Source organism: Sycon ciliatum, chromosome 3 (assembly GCF_964019385.1).
Source record: "Sycon ciliatum chromosome 3, ocSycCili1.1, whole genome shotgun sequence".
Lineage (NCBI taxonomy): Eukaryota > Metazoa > Porifera > Calcarea > Leucosolenida > Sycettidae > Sycon > Sycon ciliatum.
In genome coordinates, this window is record NC_088645.1 from 29,018,385 (window position 1) to 29,036,838 (window position 18,454).

General features: G+C 46.0%; 1 protein-coding gene across 1 annotated transcript; it reads right to left on the reverse strand.

Moving 5' to 3' along the window:
- Window positions 1–11,558: 11,558 nt before the first annotated feature.
- LOC135812981 (uncharacterized) lies at window positions 11,559–15,921 on the reverse strand. Its single transcript, XM_065326199.1, has 2 exons — window positions 15,891–15,921; window positions 11,559–12,094 (listed from the first exon to the last, which is right to left on the reverse strand). The coding sequence occupies exons 1-2, from the start codon at window positions 15,919–15,921 to the stop codon at window positions 11,559–11,561; spliced, it is 567 nt and encodes a 188-aa protein (XP_065182271.1).
- Window positions 15,922–18,454: the final 2,533 nt, after the last annotated feature.

The following is an 18,454-nucleotide window of genomic DNA, read 5'->3' on the forward strand; positions in this document are numbered from 1 at the left end:
AAAAAGACATACATCTTTGCACGACTTGTCGTATAGAGAGTACACACTGAGCCTACCATGAAAGACACATACATCTTTGCGCGGCTAGAAACAATACTGCCACAAGTCTTTCTAGTACATGCTGCAGAAAGTTGTTGTCCGTGCTCTAATGGCCATTTCTGCACCAGTAGATGCAACACAGTGGTCATACACTAGTGTTGAAGTGAGCGTATCTATAACAAACGAGCGTATCTATAACAAACGAGCGTATCTATAACAAACGAGCGATCGGTTCCACTAACGAGCAAGCTATCGAGCGAGCTAACGAGTTTCATTGATGTGGCAAATATATTTTTTTGAATATTTTTTCTACGTTAGATTTTTTTCAGCTGGTTCAAATCATCACCGCAGGCATTTGGGATTGCTGCTGCTTCACTTCGGACTGCTGTTTGGTGTCGAGATGTCTTTTCAGCGCCGTCGTTGAGTAGCCTTTGTAAGAATAGGCCGTTTTGCAAAGATTGCAAGTAGCCCTGGTCTTCGCTGCATCGCGGGAGAAAATTTCCAAACGACTGAGCGTCACTTTCACTCGACTGGAGAGGCGACCGAAGCATATCCTGCGTCAGGTCAGCAGATGCGGAACAAGACATTTGTGGAGTCCACCAAAGCTGCAACGGCAACTGAAACAACTCAAGTGTCGTGCAGGCACTGTATAGTCACCGTAACTGCGAGTGATTTTCACTTTGCGCGGGACTGGACTCTCGATCGACCAGGGAGTTGTAAAATATGTTACGACTCCCCAGTCAACATGTACTGTCATGTGTATGGAGTACGGTGTACGGTGTTCGTTAGTGCAAATGAGCTGCCCGCACAAACGAGCCGAGTTTCTGGCGAGCGAGCTAACGAGTATCCGGTGAGATCGTTTCAACACTATCATACAGTGTTTTCAAAACCCATTGCAGTGCTTGATGCACTCACTGAAAGTACAAGGCAAGGAGAAACAGAATAGAACATACCACTGGTATCAGGACTTGTAGGAGAGACTACTAAATAGAACACAGCAAAATACACGCACATAGATACCAGCGCATTTAGGGTAACAAAAGGACATAAACGAAAACGAGGAATTCAGTACCAGGGGTCGAGCAGCAACTAATTACTTCTGACATGCTCTGTGGTGTGATACAGACGTACTAGTTGTATACAGAGCACACACTGAGACTACCAAGAAAGACACATACATCTTAGCACGGCTAGTCGTATACGGAGTACACACCGAGCCTACCATGAAACACACATCAGTGGCGGATCCAGGATTTGGCCGAAGAGGGGGCCCAAGGTATCCGTCCCGGATGCCCCCTGCCCCCCCCCCCCCCCCCCGGGATCCGCCACTGCTCATACATCTTTGCACGGCTAGAAACAATTCTGCCACAAGTCTTTCTAGTACACGTTGCAGAAAGTTGTTGTCACTGCTCTAATGGCCATTTCTGCACCAGTTGATGCAACACAGTGGTCATGCAGTGTTTTCAAAACCCATTGCAGTGCTTGATGCACTCACTGAAAGTGCAAGGCAAGGAGACACAGAATAGAACGTACCACTGGTATCAGGACTTGTAGGAGAGACTACTAAATAGAACACAGCAAATACACGCATAGATACCGACACACAAGCATATGCGTTATAGACAGAAAGGCAGAGATGGAAAGAAGCAAGTGAAAACCTAGATTCCAGCTACCAGTGATCCCCATGTGAAGTACACATAGGTTTTGCCATACAGGAGTGTGTACTCAAACATTGCCAGTGGCATTAGTGTTCAGCGCCTGTCTCTAAGCACCCAAGCATGAACCATGGCACAATTCACAACACATCAATGTGAAGTTGTGTGATGCATAGCACATAAGTCACTTACCCACACACTTGCTCCCTGCCCATATATAGTTTAGTTTACAAATACAGTTGACAGTGCCTTGTCCCATCACGTGATTACAGGATTCAACATTGATGTCATCGGAACATCTAACTTTGCAACCTGGAATGGAAATAGAAGAGAACGGGTGCAAAAGTGTGCCATTTACCGGTATTATTATAGACCAGCATGTTGGTGTGTTTGCTTGGAACTAGGATAATTCAAGGTCTATTTTATACTCGGATGTTGAGCCATAAATAAATGTAGAAGAGAAAAGGACATATGGATACGAGTTAAGAGTAACTCTCCATCACTGTAACATGATACTATATACAGTCAGAAAGTGCAATAACTAGGCACAAAACTGACAGAGTACTGAGACTCGTATCCATATGTCCTTTTTTCTTCTACATTTATTTATGGCTCAACATCCGAGTTTCAAATTGCACACCTGATGAGCCGTCACGAACCATACGGCGAAACGTACGTCGTGTGAAACAACTTGTTTTGTAGTCAACTAGTCCATCACAATGTCATGCATGAGGAGTACGGTAGGAGTTTGGCTTTCGGCTTGTACAATTCGTTTTCGCAAAGCTTCCCTTTCTTTACTTATCTTTGATATTTATGACCCACCCAAGTTGGGTGGTGTGCTGCTTTGCTGCTTCGAATTGTAGTTAGACCGCTTTGTCAAATATCGTACTGGTCTCGTCATCATCCAGTAACAATGGACATTCTTTGTTCCGTTTGGACTGTAGCTTTTGCTCGTTTTCGTTGCGCTTGCCTTCCCCTCTTTGGTCTTTCCATAACCTTGACCCTTCCAAGTTGGAAGGCTGTCGGTTAGCGCTACAAAGATGTGTTGAAGTTAGGTGTCAGGACGTCGAATGTCTCAGTACTCTGTCAGTTTTGTGCCTAGTTATTGCACTTTCTGACTGTATAATTATAGTATCATGTTACAGTGATGGAGAGTTACTCTTAACTCGTATCCAGATGTCCTTTTCTCTTCTATTTTATACGTTAGTTTTATTACGCAAGTCGTCATTGTCGGCAAAAACGGATAGTGAGCGTGAAATTGTGTGCTAGAGTGATCACTATGTTTAGATAGGCATAGCAAGTAGAATGTGACCTCCATCACCAGTTAGTAACACTTTGAGACACCAATGACCGATGCACAACTTCACGGCCATTTTAAACCGCTTTCCAACTGTTCTCGTTCGGCAACTCGACAGACCCAGATAAATCTGGAAAAATAACTCACTGCTTCACACTCTTAAAACCCCGAAAAAACAACCCTCATCACTAGTAGTGTGGAAACGATCTCACCGGGTACTCGTTAGCTCGCTCGCCAGAAACTCGGTTCGTTTGTGCGGCCAGCTCATGTGCACTAACGAACACCGTACTCCGTACACATGGCGGTATATATCGACCGGGGAGTCGTAAAATATTTTACGACTCCCTGGTTCGAAGAGTCCAGTCTCACGCAAAAAGAAAATCACTCGCAGTTACAGTGACTGTATGCCTGCACAACGCGAATGTGTTTCAGTTGTCGTTGCAGCTTTGGTGGCCTCCACTGATATCTTGTTCCGCATCTGCTGATCTGTTGCAGGACATGCTTCTGTCAACTTTCCATTTGAGTGAAAGTTACTCCCAGTCATTTGGAAGTTTTCTCCCGCGATGCAGCGAAGAACAGGGCTACTTGTAATCGTTGCAAAACGGTCTATTCTTACAAAGGCTGCTCAACGACTGCGCTGAAACGACATCTCGACACCAAACACTAGTCCGAAGCGAAGCAGAAGCAACCCCAAATACCAGCATTGAAAATTATTTGAACCAGCTGAATTGAATAAGAAATCGAGGTTAGAAAAAATATTTAAATAACCATATTGCCACATCAACGAAACTCGTTAGCTCCCTCGATAGCTTGCTCGTTAGTGGAACTGTTTGCTGGTTTGTTAACCCCTTTAGCGCAAGCGTCGTACTAGTACGACGCACATGAGTTGCATGCCCCACGGCCGTCGTACTAGTACGACGCGCGCTGTACACTGTACAGTGAACCTGCATCTCATAGTTGTGGGGTCCGTGTTGAGTCCATAGCGACTTATTCAAATTATCATAACTCACTCAATACTTGGTCGATTCTCACAATCGAAACCTGTATCTGCACGCGAAAACTCTTAGTTGGCGATAGAAACAATCGTCGAAGCGTTACGACTACCGGTTGTTGAGATATGCGACTCGACACGGCAAATTTCAACTAAACTTTTTTGTGGAGTCTGCAGAACGCGTATTTTCCATTGTGGATCTTTTTTTTTGCGCTACTTGCTGCCATGGAAACAGGATTCAAATGATGGTAGTAGATCCCGTGAGTCTTGACAAAACATTTGAGCTCGATACGAGCAAGGAGACCGAATTGGCAGCTGAATATTTGACCTCGGTTAGTCTTGGCCGTACTCGAGTCTGTCGAGCGCGTTGATAGAGTTTGCCAGACTGTCGCACAGGATTTCTGTTTCGCTTCGAGCTGGGTTTGCCACCAGTTTGTTCCTCGGCTCGAGACCTTTCCAGGAAGCTCAAGATCGTGGAATTATTCCAACGGAAGGTAAAGTTATCGATCCTTGAACAGGTAGTACTTTCATGGGAAAATACGATTTTTACAGGTGTTGACGTTTGGGCGCGTTCAGGTAGCGTCGTGCTAAAGATACGCTTGTTTCAACACTAACAATAAATAGTGTAACGACTTACTTTCACATGCTGGTGGTCTTGGGTTCCACACTCCGCCACTCTGGCATGTAGAATTTGTCACATCCAGACTGGTGTTAGCAAGAAACCCCGCTTGACACCGTATTGATATGTGCATACCAATCGCCCTGCTAAAATCAGTAATGGGTTTGAAGTTGTGTTTTGCAAAAATGAGATCTGGACAAAGTTCTGGAAACAAAGAAGAGAACATTCAAGCCGGTTGCTCAAAAAGACGGAAATCTCAGCTCCAGAATCCATAGCAAACGTCATACATATAGAAGAAGGCGGATTTTAGTCTCCAAAACGAACAGAGGGCCACTAACCTGTAGTACTAATACAACATAATAACATATTACGATACTTTGTGGAGTAGTAGTACTAATACAACATAATAACTATACTTTGTGGAGTAGTAGTACTAATACAATATCATAACTATACTTTGTGGAGTAGTAGTACTAATACAACATAATAACTATACTTTGTGGAGTGGTAGTACTAATACAACATAATAACTATACTTTGTGGAGTAGTAGTACTAATACAACATAATAACTATACTTTGTGGAGTGGTAGTACTAATACAACATAATAACTATACTTTGTGGAGTAGTAGTACTAATACAACATAATAACTATACGTTGTGGAGTGGTAGTACTAATACAACATAATAACTATACTTTGTGGAGTAGTAGTACTAATACAACATAATAACTATACTTTGTGGAGTAGTAGCACTAATACAACATAATAACTATACTTTGTGGAGTAGTAGCACTAATACAACATAATAACTATACTTTGTGGAGTAGTAGCACTAATACAACATAATAACTATACTTTGTGGAGTAGTAGTACTAATACAACATAATACGGAGGATTAGCAAGACGAAATTCGCGTTCGCGTTCGCAAGCATTTTTCAGTTCACGAACTGGATTGCGAACTTTCGCATTTTTTGTTCGGAAAAGTAGTCGAAACACGAATCGCGGATTCGTGTCAGGGTAGTCATAAATTTACCACGCTGTACTGTCTGTACACAATGTACGTCGTGTCAACGTCATGCATGTGCGAATTCTGTTTGCTAATCCTTCTCATAACGCGAATTCCGCCACGGAGTTCGACTTTCCTTGAAGTGCGAACGCGAACGCGAATTTCGTCTTGCTAATCCTCCGTAATACGGAGGATTAGCAAGACGAAATTCGCGTTCGCGTTCACAAACATTTTTCAGTTAGCGAACTGGATTGCGAACTTTCTCATTTTTCGTTCGGAAAAGGAGTCGGAACACGAATCGCGGATTCGTGTCAGGACAGTCATAAATTTACCACGCTGTAGAGGCTACTGTCTGTACACAATGTACGTCGTACATGCATGTACGAATTCTGTTTGCTAATTCTTCCCATAACGCGAATTCCGTCACTGAGTTCGACTTTCCTTGGAGAGCGAACGCGAACGCGAATATCGTCTTGCTAATCAATAACTATACTTTGTGGAGTAGTAGTACTAATACAACATAATAACTATACTTTGTGGAGTAGCAGTACTAATACAACATAATAACTATACTTTGTGGAGTAGTAGTACTAATACAACATAATAACTATACTTTGTGGAGTAATAGTACTAATACAACACAATAACTATACGTGGTGGAGTAGTAGTACTAATACAACATAATAACTATACTTTGTGGAGTGGTAGTACTAATACAACATAATAACTATACGTGGTGGAGTAGTAGTACTAATACAACATAATAACTATACTTTGTGGAGTGGTAGTAATAATACAACATAATAACTATACGTGGTGGAGTAGTAGTACTAATACAACATAATAACTATACTTTGTGGAGTGGTAGTACTAATACAACATAACAACTATACTTTGTGGTGTAGTAGTAGTTGTATCCGTAGTAAAGTCTATTACTAAATTTTGAATAGGGGAGTCCTTACAGGCACGGCCTTCTTCCAGGGAACCCTAGGTAAATCATTGTAAGGTGTAGTTCATGGTAATAAGACGATGAACACTGAGAAGTAACACACTGACGTACACCAGTAGTGGTACAAGGCATTTAAAAAATGTACAATGCACATCCATGATGCAGGACGTACAGGTACAATATAATGTACAATGCTGGAAAGTGAAATCCAGCCGGCGGGAAAGTACCAGTTCCGGACTGTACAACCCGAGTACTGTGAACAGTGCGGGGCTGTGCAGTGAACCGTGACTCTACTCTATTCGTGGGGGTTGGATTTCATTTCCCAGCACCCTGTTGTAAAACTCAACAGCTACATTGCACACAAAAGCATTCTTTAGGTCAATATCTTTAGATTTTGATCATCAAGACCACCCTGAACCTCTAGATTTTGTCTCCAATTCAGCAATCGAGTGACGGTCACTGTTGCTGGCAACCATCATTATTTTTATAATGAAGCTGAGTGGAGTGCCATTCAAGATTTAAAAATAACATGGACACAAAGTGATTCTGAATATATGTACACACCAACCTGCTTTGATAGTGACTGTCACAGTTGTAGATAGTTGCTGGGAAGCATGAACACATCTTTGGGTCACACTTTGTGGACGCGTAGGCGATGACCTTGTTGCAGTGCAGTCAAAACCTTGCGTGTACCTCGTTGTACAGGTTACATTGAAGGAATACGATGATGCATCAATGTCATTCAGTTGCGACACAATCCTTTTATCATAAAGCTTGAAGGTGAACGTGGAATGAACCATATTTGGAGGGTTCGTTGTCCGGATAACCGGCATTTCCAGCGCTGGTGTTGACCTCCATGATACATTGAGTTGAAAATTCCCAACAGACATGCAATGTATGCTTCGATTGGCATCTCTGGAAATCAGTTGCTGGGATGTGGGGAATGCTGAATGGACTTGTCGGGCTGTGCAAAGAAAAGGACACAATAATGGATAGAGTGAAGACTTGAAAAATAGAACCTGATCGGAATTTCAAAATTTAGGACTTGATGGAGAGTTGCAAAGTATTAGGAAATTAGGCCAGGTGCCTCGTACTGCTCTTTTTCTCTCCGAAACTCAACACTTGCTAATCAGATACGAAAGAAAGAAAGACCTCATCAGTCACACCGCCAGGATTCGAACCAGGGATCTTCGCGAGCAAGGTCCCTGGTTAGAGTTAGTCCCATATTAGCTGCAGTATGTGAAAGTGAAAAAACAAAAAAAACAAGCGCCCTACATCAGAGCATCCGGACACGAGTCCGTGTATGGATGATGCGGGGGAAAGCATATGGGGTGCAGTGACAGACGTACAGCCAGCACGCAACACAGAGTGAGCACAAACCATGAGGGGAAATGACGTATTATTCATGCCGAGATGCGAGTATAGGTCATGCACAAGTGCTACAAAACTAAGCTATTGTTCTGTCGAACATAAATACTCCAAGATAGTCGGAGACCAGGTTCTAGATGCGCTTATGAAAGAATATTCGGGACGAGAAAAAGTGGTCGGATCGATAAGGTTGTCGAAGACTCAAGTTTCACTGTGCGGTAATGTAGTGTTATTTTGTATCACACATGTGCAATAGTCAGGTGTACACACACACACACACATGTACAATAGTCAGGTGTACACACACACACATGTACAATAGTCAGGTGTACACACACAAATGTGCAATAGTCAGGTGTACACACACACACACATGTGCAATAGTCAGGTGTACACACACACACACATGTGCAATAGTCAGGTGTACACACACACACATGTGCAATAGTCAGGTGTACACACACACACACACACACACATGTACAATAGTCAGGTGTACACACACACACACACATGTACAATAGTCAGGTGCACACACACACACACATGTGCAATAGTCAGGTGTACACACACACATGTGCAATAGTCAGGTGTACACACACACACACATGTGCAATAGTCAGGTGTACACACACACACACACACACATGTGCAATAGTCAGGTGTACACACACACACACACACATGTGCAATAGTCAGGTGTACACACACACACACACACACACACACACACACACACACACACACACACACACACACACACACATGTGTACATACACTATGCCTCCGACTCCCCCTCTTCAGTCCTTGCCACCACAGTTCGTTACTCCACCACGTCACTTGGCCAACCCTCTCATCCCGCAGGAAGCTCAAGCAGCTACTCTTTGCACACACCATCGCTGTCAAACGACCCCCGCCACACATCCAGCTTGCGACCTCAGGCTACATCACCGAGCCACCAAGCCGAGAATTGAGGCGTCATCGAGTCTTTGCCCGCCCCACCACCCACTCAACCCGCCTTCAACGTTCACCCTTGTACTTAGCATGCACTCAGTACAACCACCTGCCACCACACTGTTACTCCCTCCGAGAAATACATGCATTCAAAAGAGAAGTTACCCCGATCATAGTATCATCAATTTGCACATGCTCCAACCCCCGCTGCAGCCCAGCCTAGGTATAGCATTTTAATCAAGGTCTATCGCCTACCTGCCTTCGCAATGGATATACTTCCTTCCTCGTCTTTACTTAAATGAAGCACCTAAGCCACGGCTGCCACTAGCCACTGTTTCTCCCAGTTTATTGCACCCACTCTGATTGATAACACATAGTACTGTGTCTCTCTTATTGGCTACGGCCATCGTGAGAATAAAGATAATAATACATGTAATATTGCGAGTGAGACCCAAAGCTAATAAATCATTTCTCAATTTCATTCTCCTTTCTACTCCAGTAGCCATACTGTACAGTACACAGTCAGTAGGAGATTATTGCACAGAAAATAGGAAATGGTTTTAAACTTACCTACAATGTTGAGTTGATACGTTTGGGTTGAGTTGTTATCCACTGTTCTACAATGATACAGTCCAGTGTATGAAGTGTTCAGTATAGGATGTACTGTGCTGTTCACCAGTAGTATTCCAAACACTGCGAAGGACCCTAACTCAGCCAACACTAGACTACCATCAGTCTTCTCTAGTCGAATGAATGGTCCTGATCCACTGATCACAACACATGCAGGTAAGTAATCGGTAACTTTGGCTGTAGGTTGTCCATCACCAAATGTCACTCTGTATGGTGCTAATTGCCGTGTACCAGTAGCAGATAGACCGACAGTTTGACCTGCATGGGCATACACAGGGGTACAGTGTCACAATGCTAACTCAATACATCACTACCAGCAATGACAATGACCTGACAATACTATCATAATGCTAACTCAATACATCTCTACCAGCAATGACAATGACCTGACAATACTATCATAATGCTAACTCAATACATCACTACCAGCAATGACAATGACCTGACAATACTATCACAATGCTAACTCAATGCATCACTACCAGCAATGACAATGACCTGACAATACTATCATAATGTTAACTCAATACATCACTACCAGCAATGACAATGACCTGACAATACTATCACAATGTTAACTCAATACATCATTACCAGCAATGACAATGACCTGACAATACTATCATAATGCTAACTCAATGCATCACTACCAGCAATGACAATGACCTGACAATACTATCATAATGCTAACTCAATACATCACTACCGGCAATGACAATGACCTGACAATACTATCACAATGCTAACTCAATACATCACTACCAGCAATGACAATGACCTGACAATACTATCATAATGTTAACTCAATGCATCACTACCAGCAATGACAATGACCTGACAATACTATCATAATGCTAACTCAATACATCACTACCAGCAATGACAATGACCTGACAATACTATCATAATGCTAACTCAATACATCACTACCGGCAATGACAATGACCTGACAATACTATCACAGTGTTAACTCAATACATCACTACCAGCAATGACAATGACCTGACAATACTATCACAATGCTAACTCAATACATCACTACCGGCAATGACAATGACCTGACAATACTAGCACAATGCTAACTCAATACATCACTACCAGCAATGACAATGACCTGACAATACTAGCACAATGCAAACTCAATACATCACTACCAGCAATGACAATGACCTGACAATACTAGCACAGTGCTGCAGTTGCATTAGCCTTCACACAAACATCAGAGAAGCAAACAACATTGATATCTGACACACATGAAAATAATGACATTGCCAGAACCAAATTCATCCACCATAATAGATCTTACCATTGCAGCCTGTCAGCAACAGGGGACAGAAGAGAAGCAAGCAGCCAATCAGGACACCTTCACAGTGGGACACAAAAAGAGAAAATGAGAACAGAGATCTCATTTTTTTCGCAGCCGTGGTCGCAGCCATTTTCGCCAGCTGTAGTCGCAGCCATTTTCGCAGCCGTTGTCGCGAACATTTTTTCGCAGCCGTGCTAACAGTCATTTTCGCAGCCGTGGTCGCAGCCCTTTTTTCTCAGCCGTGGTCGCAGCCATTTTCGCAGCCGTGGTTGTAGCCATTTTCGCAGCCGTGGTTGAAGCCATTTTTTGCAGCCGTGGTCGCAGCCATTGTTTCGCAGCCGTCGTCGCAGCCATTTTCGCAGCCGTGGTCGCAGCCGCGGTCACAGCCTTTTTTTCGCAGCCGTCGTCGCAGTAATTTTCGCCGCCGTCGTCGCAGCTATTTTCGCATCCATGGTCGCAGCCATATTCGCAGCCATTTTTTCGCAGCCGTCGACGCAGCCATTTTCGCAGTCGTGGTCGCAGCCATATTACGCAGCCGTGGTCGCAGCCATTTTCACAGCCGTGGACGCAGCCATTTTTTCGAAGCCGTGGTCGCAGCCATTTTTCGCAGCCGTGGTCGCAGCTATTTTCGCAGCCGTGGTCACAGCCATTTTCGCAGCCATGGTCGCAGCCATTTTCGCAGCCGTCGTCTCAGCCATTTTGTCGCAGTCTGTGCCGCCTCCATTGTCGCAACTGGTTTCTGTTTAGCAGTTATCGTCGCAGTCTGTGCCGCCTCCGTTTTCCCAACCGTTTTCTGTGCCGCAGTCGTCGTCGCAGTCTGTGCCGCCTCCGATGTCACAACCGTTTTCTGTGTCGCAGTCCTCGTCGCAGTCTGTGCTGCCTAAGTTGTCACAACCGTTTTCTGTGTCGCAGTCGTCGTCGCAGTCTGTGCCCCCTCCGTTGGCACAACCGTTTTCTGTGTGGCATTCGTCGTGGCAGTCTGTGCCGCCTCCGTTGTCACAACCGCTTTCTGTGTCACAGTTGTCGTGGCAGTCTGTGCCGCCTCCGTTGTCACAACCGTTTTCTGTGTCGCAGTCGTCGTCGCAGTCTGTGCTGCCTCCGTTGTCACAACCGTTTTCTGTGTCACAGTCGTCGTCGCAGTCTGTGCCCCCTCCGTTGGCACAACCGTTTTCTGTGTCGCACTCGTCGTGGCAGTCTGTTCCGCCTCCGTTGTCACAACCGTTTTCTGTGTCGCAGTCGTCGTCGCAGTCTGTGCCGCCTCCGTTGTCACATTTGCTGCCTACATGTATGTCACAACCGCTGTTTGCAATGCAGACATTTTTTCCCAGCCGTCGTCGCAGCCATTTTCTAAGTCGTTGTCGCAGCCATTTTTTTCGAAGCCGTGGTCGCAGCCATTTTCGCCAGCTGTGGTCGCAGCCATTTTCGCCAGCTGTGGTCGCAGCCATTTTCGCAGCCGTTGTCGCGAACATTTTTTCGCAGCCGTGGTAGCAGTCATTTTCGCAGCCGTGGTCGCAGCCCTTTTTCTCAGCCGTGGTCGCAGCCATTTTGTCGCAGCCGTGGCCGCAGCCATTTTTTCAGCCGTGGTCGCAGCCATTTTTTGCAGCCGTGATCGCAGCCATTGTTTCGTAGCCGTGGTCGCAGCCATTTTCGCAGCCGTGTCGCAGCCATTTTCGTAGCCGTGGTCGCAGCCATTTTGTCGCAGCCGTGGTCGCAGCCCTTTTCGCAGCCGTGGTTGCAGCCGCGGTCGCAGCCATTTTTTCGCAACCGTCGTCGCAGTAATTTTCGCCGCCGTCGTCGCAGCTATTTTCGAATTCATGGTCGCAGCCATTTTCGCAGCCGTGTCGCAGCCATATTCGCAGCCGTGGTCTCAGCCATTTTTTCGCAGCCGTCGACGCAGCCATTTTCGCAGTCATGGTCGCAGCCATATTACGCAGCCGTGGTCGCAGCCATTTTCGCAGCCGTGGACGCAGCCATTTTTCCTAGCCGTGGTCGCAGCCTTTTTTCGAAGCCGTGGTCGCAGCCATTTTTTCGCAGCCGTGATCGCAGCTATTTTCGCAGCCGTGGTCACAGCCTTTTTCGCAGCTGTGGTCGCAGACATTTTCGCAACCGTGGTCGCAGCAATTTTGTCGCAGTCTGTGCCGCCTCCGTTGTCGCAACCGGTTTCTGTTTAGCAGTTATCGTCGCAGTCTGTGCCGCCTCCGTTTTCCCAACCGTTTTCTTTGTCGCAGTCGTCGTCGCAGTATGTGCCGCCTCCGTTGTCACAACCATTTTCTGTGTCGCAGTTGTTGTGGCAGTCTGTGCTGCCTCCGTTGTCACAACCGTTTTCTGTGTCGCAGTCGTCGTCGCAGTCTGTGCCCCCTCCGTTGTCACAACCGTTTTCTGTGTCGCAGTTGTCGTCGCAGTCTGTGCCCCTTCCGTTGGCACAACTGTTTTCTGTGTCGCAGTCGTCGTGGCAGTCTGTGCCGCCTCCGTTGTCACAACCTTTTCTGTGTCGCAGTCATCGTCGCAGTCTGTGCCGCCTCCGTTGTCACAACCGTTTTCTGTGTCGCGTCGTCGCAGTCTGTGCCGCCTCCGTTTTCACATTTGCTGCCTACATGTATGTCACAACCGCTGTTTTCAACGCAGACATTTTTTTGCAGCCTTCGTCGCAGCCATTTTCGCAGCCGTCGTCGCAGCCATTTTTTTCGCAGCCGTGGTCGCATCCATTTTTGCAGCCGTGGTCGCAGCCATTTTCGTCGGCTGTGGTCGCAGCCATTTTCGCAGCCGTTGTCGCTAACATTTTTTCGCAGCCGTGGTCGCAGTCATTTTCGCAGCCTAGGTCTCACGCCTTTTTTCGCAGCCGTGGTCGCAGCCATTTTCGCAGCCGTGGTCGTAGCCATTTTCGCAGCCGTGGTCGCAGCCATTTTTTTGCAGCCGTGGTCGCAGCCATTGTGTCGCAGCTGTCGTCGCAGCCATTTTGTTGCAGCCGTGGTCGCAGCCATTTTCGCAGCCGTGGTCGCAGCTATTTTTTTGAGCCGTGGTCGCAGTCATTTTCGCAGCCGTGGTCGCAGCTATTTTCGCAACCGTGGTAGCATCCATTTTTGCAGCCGTGGTCGCAGCCATTTTCGCAGCCGTGGTCGCAGCGATTTTTCGCAGCAGTGGTCGCGGCCATTTTCGCGGCCGTAGTCGCAGCCATTTTCGCAGCCGTGGTCGCAGCCATTTTCGCAGCCGTGGTCGCAGCTATTTTCGCGGCCGTGGTCGCAGCCATTTTCGCAGCCATGGTTGCATCTATTTTTGCAGCCGTTGTCGCAGCCATTTTCGCAGCCGTTGTCGCGGCCATGATCGATACGCAACTGCTGCCTGCGTCGCAGTCATTTTCACAGCCGTTATTTGTGCTCAGTTGTTGTCTGTGTCGCAACCGCTGCCTGTGTCACAGTAGTATTCGCAGCCTTTGTCGGCGTCTCGGTCATTGTCGCAATCGTTGCCTGCATCGCAGTCGCTGTTGCAGCAGTTGTCTGCGTCACAATCCTTGCCTGTGTCTCGGTCGGTGTCACATCTGTTCGACTATAACTCTAGATTGCCTTGGAATTTTGGGTTCAAATTTTCACAGTTCGTTTCTCACATCTTCCAGGTGTAGAAAACTAGCATTTTATGCGAAACTCGCGAATTTGGTTTTTCAATTGAAGTCCCTACTTGATGGAGTATTGTTCGTAGCTTGTTCGTATACGCTGTGGTGTGACTCCTTTGTAGACCCATAAATAATATGATTTTTAGGCCATTTCGAGATTCAAGGTTCAAGATTCCCTTCAGAAACTTTTTCAAGGGCTTTGCAATCGATCTACACCCCAAAGGGAACATACCTGCAACTTTTCAGCGAAATCGGAGAGATCCACTTGCACACATACTTTGGTATTCTCAGACATGCTCTCTTAAAGGGTAAGTATACCCTAATACAGTCGTCCCTCTCTAATCCGGCACTTTATAATCCAGCACCCTCGATAAACCAGCACAATTTTCAGTAGCCACAATGTCCTCTTCATGCACATTGCAGCAGTAAATCAGATTTGTTAATCCAGCACCCTCCCTAATCCAGCAGATTTTCGTGGCACAAATGGTGCCGGATTATAGAGGGACCACTGTATCAAATTTTCACCAATTGTAGTCTTCGGGGTGCTGAGTCGAATGATCTTGGTTCGAGGACGCTGACACGCTCCCTTTCTCCTTTATTCCCAATCAAACTCGCGCACTTCCACCGAAACAGGGTGACTGCGCCCTACTAGATAGGGATTTGTATGGAAAAAGTCACTAAAAACGCCGTTTCCTTCTCATAAAAGTACGGATGACCGCGATTGGTCCATAGGTTGTAGTCTTTTGGCCGCTGAGTCGACTGGTTTTGGTCCAAAAAGGCTGCGATGCAGCGTTCGGCCCTTATTCCCAATCGAACACAGTTGAGTAAGCTGTCACGAGCTCATGCGTACACCAGTTGCCTGGTCACCGTGCCTGCACTGGCTGCAGGCTACAATTTTCACATCAACGTTCAACTCAAAGGTTCAAAGCAGGGAGTTGTAAGAGGCTTTTGCGACTCCCTGGTTCAAAGGTTCAACTCGAGTGACATAAACGGGCCCAAATGTAAATGAGCACATGACCGCTTACTCAACCGTGTTCGATAGGGAATAAGGGCCGAACGCTGCATCGCAGCCTTTTCGAACCAAAACCAGTCGACTCAGCCGCCAAAAGACTACAACATACGGACCAATCGCGGTCATCCGCGCTTTTATAAGAACGAAACGGCGTTTTTAGTGACTTTTCCATACTAATCCCTATCTAGTAGGGCGCAGTCACCCAGTTTCGGTGGAAGTGCGCGAGTTTGATTGGGAATAAAGGAGGAAGGGAGCGTCTCAGCTTCCTCGGACAAAGACCATTCGACTCGGCACCCCGAAGACTACAACTGGTGAAAATTTGATTTTAGGGTATACTTCCCCTTTAAGTTTTTTTGGACCTTAGCGGATCCAAAGGATCCACTCAATCAATCAAGATCCGGATCCAACCAAACGAACATGCCCTAAGCGAGTTCCACGTTACGTCCAACCTCATACCTGCGCTGGGAAGCTGGCCTCTCCGCGACATCTACCCAGCAATTTCTAATCCAACACTACTCCCATCGCTGCAGAGCAAACTATACTGAGGAAAGGTTTCAAATTCAAAAAAATGCAGGCAAAACCTCAGTCAGTTTGGCATCAACTGGCGCACCGGGAAAATGTTGGGGTTGGAAGGAGAATCTTGTCATTTGGAGTGACAAGTGATCACCGCTACTTTTCCCTGTACACTTTGTTCTGCAGTGTAAGGAGCAGTTTTGGAGTAGAAATTGCTGACTAGACCAGCTTTCCAGAGCAGGTGTGAGTTTGAACGTATGTCAGCATGGTAGTGTAGAAGAAAACAAAAATTATACTTCAAGAAAAGCCAAACAGGATGATCGGGGACATTTCCTCAGTACCAGAAAATGTGTTCTTCTATCTGCCGATATATAGTCCGTGCGAATTGCAGACGTAGCTTGCTGTTTTATCATCGCTTGTATATCGGCTGTTTTCGACATTGTTACTTGTTACGTCAGGGGTGCTGGCTCTAGTCTTCTTTGATGCTGGCGTGGCCAAGCGATGCTACTTCCCGGACCTCTTTTAAGGTGAGGAGGTAATGTTAGCTTGATTTAGTTTTGTTGATAGTTTATTTTGTGTACGCGCCTGTGGTGTGGTTTGGTTCTACACACATACACATACATTATGGGATTTTAGGTACGCCATTTTTCAGAGGTACGCCATTTTCAAGGGATTTTCACAGTCGCTTAACACCTGAAAAGGAAACTTAACTGCAACATTAGAGCGAAAGAGGAGAGATCAACTTGCACACTTGTTCTGGTTTTCTCAGACATGCAGTTTCGTAATAGTTGCACCTTCTGTGTTTAAAGTACTGCTTACCCAAGCAAAGTCCTAAACAGGCCATACCACTCCTTTGCCCTGTCAGCAAAACATAGCACAAATACAAAAGAACGTACTTTGATAGAACGTTATGTAGAACCAAAGCTTGCACACATACATACGTACACCTGACCACACACTACACACACTACACACACTCATGCATGCAGACACAAATATCCCAGGCCCGTCGCATCGACTTTGGAGGTGGGGCGGCCATAGAAGGTGGGAGGGGGGGGGGTGGCCTCCCCGGCAAACAAATTTCAACAATTGAAGCCTATTGCAAGAATTTCCGGGCATTTGGTGCCATTTCCGTGGAACTACAATGAACGACCTTTTGATTCGGCAACAATCCAAGAAGACACTACGATCGGGGACAAGAATTTCTTCTTTACTGTATCCTCCGCCGGGGAAATATTTCAAAAATTGAAGCCAATTGCAAGCATTTTCAGGCATTTGGTGCCATTTCAGTGTAACTGCAATGAATGACGTTTTCATTCTGCAACAAACCACGATTGGGGACAAGCATTCTTCATTATTTGCCACGGTTGCACTGAGCTGCGAATATCGCGCTCTGTTGCCGTGTGCTCCGAAAAAAAGGCGAAAAAGTGGGGTGGCTGTGACGGCCTTGTCACATCCATCCATGCACAGGCATGCATACACAGAAACGATTCTGCTCCATTCATTTCGCAACCGGAATCGGAACTGCACTTAACAAACACTGTCACGTGCATCAAACAAATGCACCCGAACCAAAACACGGCGGAAGGACTTTGGAATGTTGTCGGAATGTCACCGAACAAACGCAACCTCATTTTCTCTACAGAAAAATGGAACAGATTACCTATAGAGGTCCGCTCCAGCACAACGCTGGACGTTCAAAGCTGCAGTGGTACCCCTTACACTATTGGTCCCAGACTGTGCATGTTGTATTCCTTGTTCAATACCGGCAACAGTAGCTCATGCCATGTTTGACAATGGATCAATACTATTGATCTCCAGCTGACTATCACATTTTTTCTCTTTTTTATTCCCACTTCACTACCTTCTTATTGGGAAGAAATGCCCGTTGGGATTTGAAAAATACAACAAAGTCAAAAAAAGAATTAGCCTGGTATACACCACACGGCTGGTTGACGTGGCTTTTCTGGCCAGTGAATGCTATTTTCTCTCTCTCTCTCTTTCTCTCTCTCTCTCTCTCTCTCTCTCTCTCTCTCTCTCTCTCTCTCTCTCTCTCGCACACACACAGGCACACCACCCCCACCCCCACCACATACACACATCTATATGGTGCGAAATACGATTCAATTATTATTTACGCACATTGTCGTATATGGCTCTTGTCTTGTAGAATCCAGTGTCTGACGTCATGGTCTAGTCTATCTGTGAGTATAGTAGGATGTGTGCCGTGTATTGTATGAGGTGCATGCAAGAGTGTGTATAGTCAGAGACTGACTTGCATTCGTAGTGCTAGCTTTGTCAGAGAGCGAGGGTGATCAGTGGTGCGTCCGTGGTCTGGTTGTCTTGGTCTGGGTCATGTGGTCTGTACGTATTCGTCCCTGGTTGGTCTTCGCATCATATCAGTGTGTACCCCCTTGAAGTTGAAGTACTCGACATGACTCCCAACCAGGGTACAAGCAACCCGGTGTTCTTCTTCCAAAACGGGTCCAAATACCCCCCCCCCCCCG